This window comes from Entelurus aequoreus, linkage group LG16 (assembly GCF_033978785.1).
Source record: "Entelurus aequoreus isolate RoL-2023_Sb linkage group LG16, RoL_Eaeq_v1.1, whole genome shotgun sequence".
Taxonomy (NCBI): Eukaryota; Metazoa; Chordata; class Actinopteri; order Syngnathiformes; family Syngnathidae; genus Entelurus; species Entelurus aequoreus.
In genome coordinates this window covers 8,014,030-8,017,389 of record NC_084746.1, presented here as the reverse complement: position 1 = coordinate 8,017,389, position 3,360 = coordinate 8,014,030, and the positions used below count along the sequence as shown (strand labels likewise).

Genomic DNA, 3,360 nt, shown 5'->3' with positions numbered 1-3,360 from the left:
CCATATGGTTTTGATTTTACAACTACAGACTTCTGAGTTTTATTCCAATGAGGATGATAATAATACACTTCTCTATGCATCCAAATGGTTTCTCTTTGTCAAGGAAGGAAAGGCCAACATTTGAAGAATGTTCAATGAACAAAGAGGCATACATTTTCAGACTCTGAGGATGAACGTTTCTTCTTCTAGGTCCTAAACTACCCAAAGGTGCACATATTAAGAGAGCAAACTTTGTTACATTGTTTTTAATCAATATTTCTTCTCCCGTTGTGACTTTGATCACGGGCCTCATGTGAACATAGAAGGAAGTATTTAAATACAAAAGCATTTATGATTGATTTGTGTAGTTGTAAGAGTTTCTTAAATGTATTTGGAAACACACTTCTTGATGGTGACTAAATGAATTGGACACAAGTTGGTATTTCCTTCTTTTAAAAACAAAAAAGTTGTTAAGTATGGTCCTTGACATGATGTTGGATGTCTCTCATGTTGCATTGTGGGTACAAAGTACAAATGACCCCTTCATCATGTAAAAGAAAGGGCGCTGAATGCTCTCACACATGAAATCTAACTGCCAGGAACTTGAGAGGCCAATTTGTTAGTGTGCTACTTAGGCTTTTACATTTTAATGCACATCAATTCAAATGAGCAGAATAAATATTAAATATTGCAGGGGTTAAAATGCAACACTTGTGTTAAATAAACGAGTGCCAGTCTTCTCCATGTTCAGCACAAGGGAGGCTGTCGGAACAATATTCAAGTGTTAGTATAAAGGTGCAAGTAGAAAGGTTTGCATATTGTTGAGGAGCAGTTGGTGGGTGAAGAAGTTCTAATTTCAGATGGAAACTATTGAGAGTTTGGTTGGAGCAGACACTAAAAGTGAAACACATGTAAGGTGGTGTCTTCTAGCACTCCTGGACCAGTCATGAGGAGGAGGAGGAGGAGTTGGACAGCCAGGTCCTCCACGTCCAGCAGGGGTGAGTAGTGGGGTTTATGGATAAAGTGTGGTGTAGTGGGTGTGATTTATGGATAAAGTGTGGTGTGATCAAACATTGGCCAGCTCCTCAGCTTCATCTCTGTTCTGGTTGATGTCAGCGAGAGTTCTGACGAAGCGAGTCCACTCGTCTGCTTTGGGGACGCAGATTTGCTGCAGGGAGAGACAGAAGATGATCAGAGAGCATTTAGTTGAGAGCACAAGTCAGCAGACAAGCTCAATAAGGAATGTGGCAACATGAAAATGTCACGTCAATTACAAATGACAGGCAGGTCAATTGAGCACAATGCATGATGGGACAAATGACAGGCAGGTCAATTGAGCACAATGCATGATGGGACAAATGTCAGGCAGTTCAATTGAACACAATTAGGGATGTCCGATAATGGCTTTTTGCCGATATTCCGATATTGTCCAACTCTTTAATTACCGATATCAACCGATATATGCAGTCGTGGAATTAACACATTATTATGCCTAATTTGGACAACCAGGTATGGTGAAGATAAGGTCCTTTTTAAAAAAATTAGTAAAATAAGATAAATAAATTAAAAACATTTTCTTGAATAAAAAAGAAAGTACAACAATATAAAAACAGTTACATAGAAACTAGTAATGAATGAAAATGAGTAAAATTAACTGTTAAAGGTTAGTACTATTAGTGGAGCAGCAGCACGCACAATCATGTGTGCTTACGGACTGTATCCCTTGCAGACTGTATTGATATATATTGATATATAATGTAGGAAGCAGAATATTGATAACAGAAAGAAACAACCCTTTTGTGTGAATGAGTGTAAATGGGGGAGGGAGGTTTTTCGGGTTGGTGCACTAATTGTAAGTGTATCTTGTGTTTTTTATGTTGATTTAATAAAAAAAAACAAAAACTAAAAAACGATACTGATAATAAAAAAACCGATACCGATAATTTCCTATATTACATTTTAACACATATATCGGCATCTCTAAACACAATGCATGATGGGACAAATACAAACCACGTTTAAATGCTTGATATTTGTGAATGATGATAAAAGTTGAAGTCAAGGACGTAAACAAAGTAGTAGTCTTTACTTTCGCTTACTCTTAATATCCAATTATATTTATCATTTATATCCATAATGGTAAAATCCAGCGTGGTAAAATTCTAGACGGCTAGTAATATCACTCACATTTTTCATTATCACAAAACCGTCAGCTCAAAGACCTCAATGAAGAATACAAACAAAGGACCCAGATTTCCCTCGCCCAGACGCGGGTCACCGGGGCCCCCCCTCTGGAGCCAGGCCCGGAGTTGGGGCACGATGGAGAGCCCGGCCGGGCACAGCCCGGAGAGACAACGTGGGTCCCCCCTCCAATGGGCTCACCACTCATGGGAGGGGCCAGAGAGGTTGGGTGCGGTGTGAGCTGGGCGGCAGCCGAAGGCAGGGTACTTGGCGGTCCGATCCTCGGCTACAGAAGCTAGCTCTTGGACGTGGTATGTCACCTCGCTGGGGGGGGAAGGAGCCTGAGCTAGTGTGTAAAGTAGAGAAGTTCTGGCTTTATATAGTCGGACTCACTTCGACGCACAGCAAGGGCTCTGGAACCAGTTCTCTCGAGAGGGGCTGGACTCTCTTCCACTCTGGCGTTGCACGCAGTGAGAGGCGACGAGCTGGGGTGGCAATTCTTGTTGCCCCCCGGCTCAGAGCCTGCACTTTGGAGTTCAACCCGGTGGACGAGAGGGTAGCTTCCCTCCGCCTTCGGGTGGGGGGACGGGTCCTGACTGTTGTTCAGTTCAGAGTACCCACACTTTTTGGATACACTCAAGGGAGTACTTGAGGGTGCTCCCCCGGGTGATTCCCTCGTTCTACTGGGGGACTTCAACGCTCATGTTGGCAACGACAGTGAAACCTGGAGAGGCGTGATTGAGAAGAATGGCCGCCCGGATCTGAACCCGAGTGGTGTTTTATTATTGGACTTTCGTGCTCATCACGGATTGTCCATAATAAACACCATGTTCAAACATAAGGGTGTCCATATGTGCACTTGGCACCAGGACACCCTAGGCCGCAGTTCCATGATCGACTTTGTAGTTGTGTCGTCGGATTTGCGGCCTCATGTTTTGGACACTCGGGTGAAGAGAGGGGTGGAGCTTTCTACCGATCACCACCTGGTGGTGAGTTGGCTGCGATGGTGGGGGAGGATGCCGGACAGACCTGGCAGGCCCAAACGCATTGTGAGGGTCTGCTGGTAACGTCTGGCAGAGTCTCCTGTCAGAGAGAGTTTCAATTCCCACCTCCGGAAGAACTTTGAACATGTCACGAGGGAGGTGCTGGACATTGAGTCCGAGTGGACCATGTTCCGCACCTCCATTGTCGAGGCTGCTG

At 44.0% G+C, this 3,360-nt stretch overlaps 1 protein-coding gene across 11 annotated transcripts in view; it reads right to left on the bottom strand.

The window, feature by feature from the left end:
• Positions 1-230: 230 nt before the first annotated feature.
• LOC133631562 (dynein, cytoplasmic 1, intermediate chain 2a-like) overlaps positions 231-3,360 on the bottom strand; it is a 35,208-nt gene continuing 32,078 nt past the window's right edge. For all 11 annotated transcript variants that reach the window (XM_062023880.1, XM_062023883.1, XM_062023881.1 and 8 more), the window contains one exon: positions 231-1,147. In XM_062023880.1, coding sequence (XP_061879864.1) covers positions 1,046-1,147 — 102 coding nt within the window. In that variant the 3' untranslated portion in view covers positions 231-1,045. The remainder of the gene's footprint in view (positions 1,148-3,360) is intronic.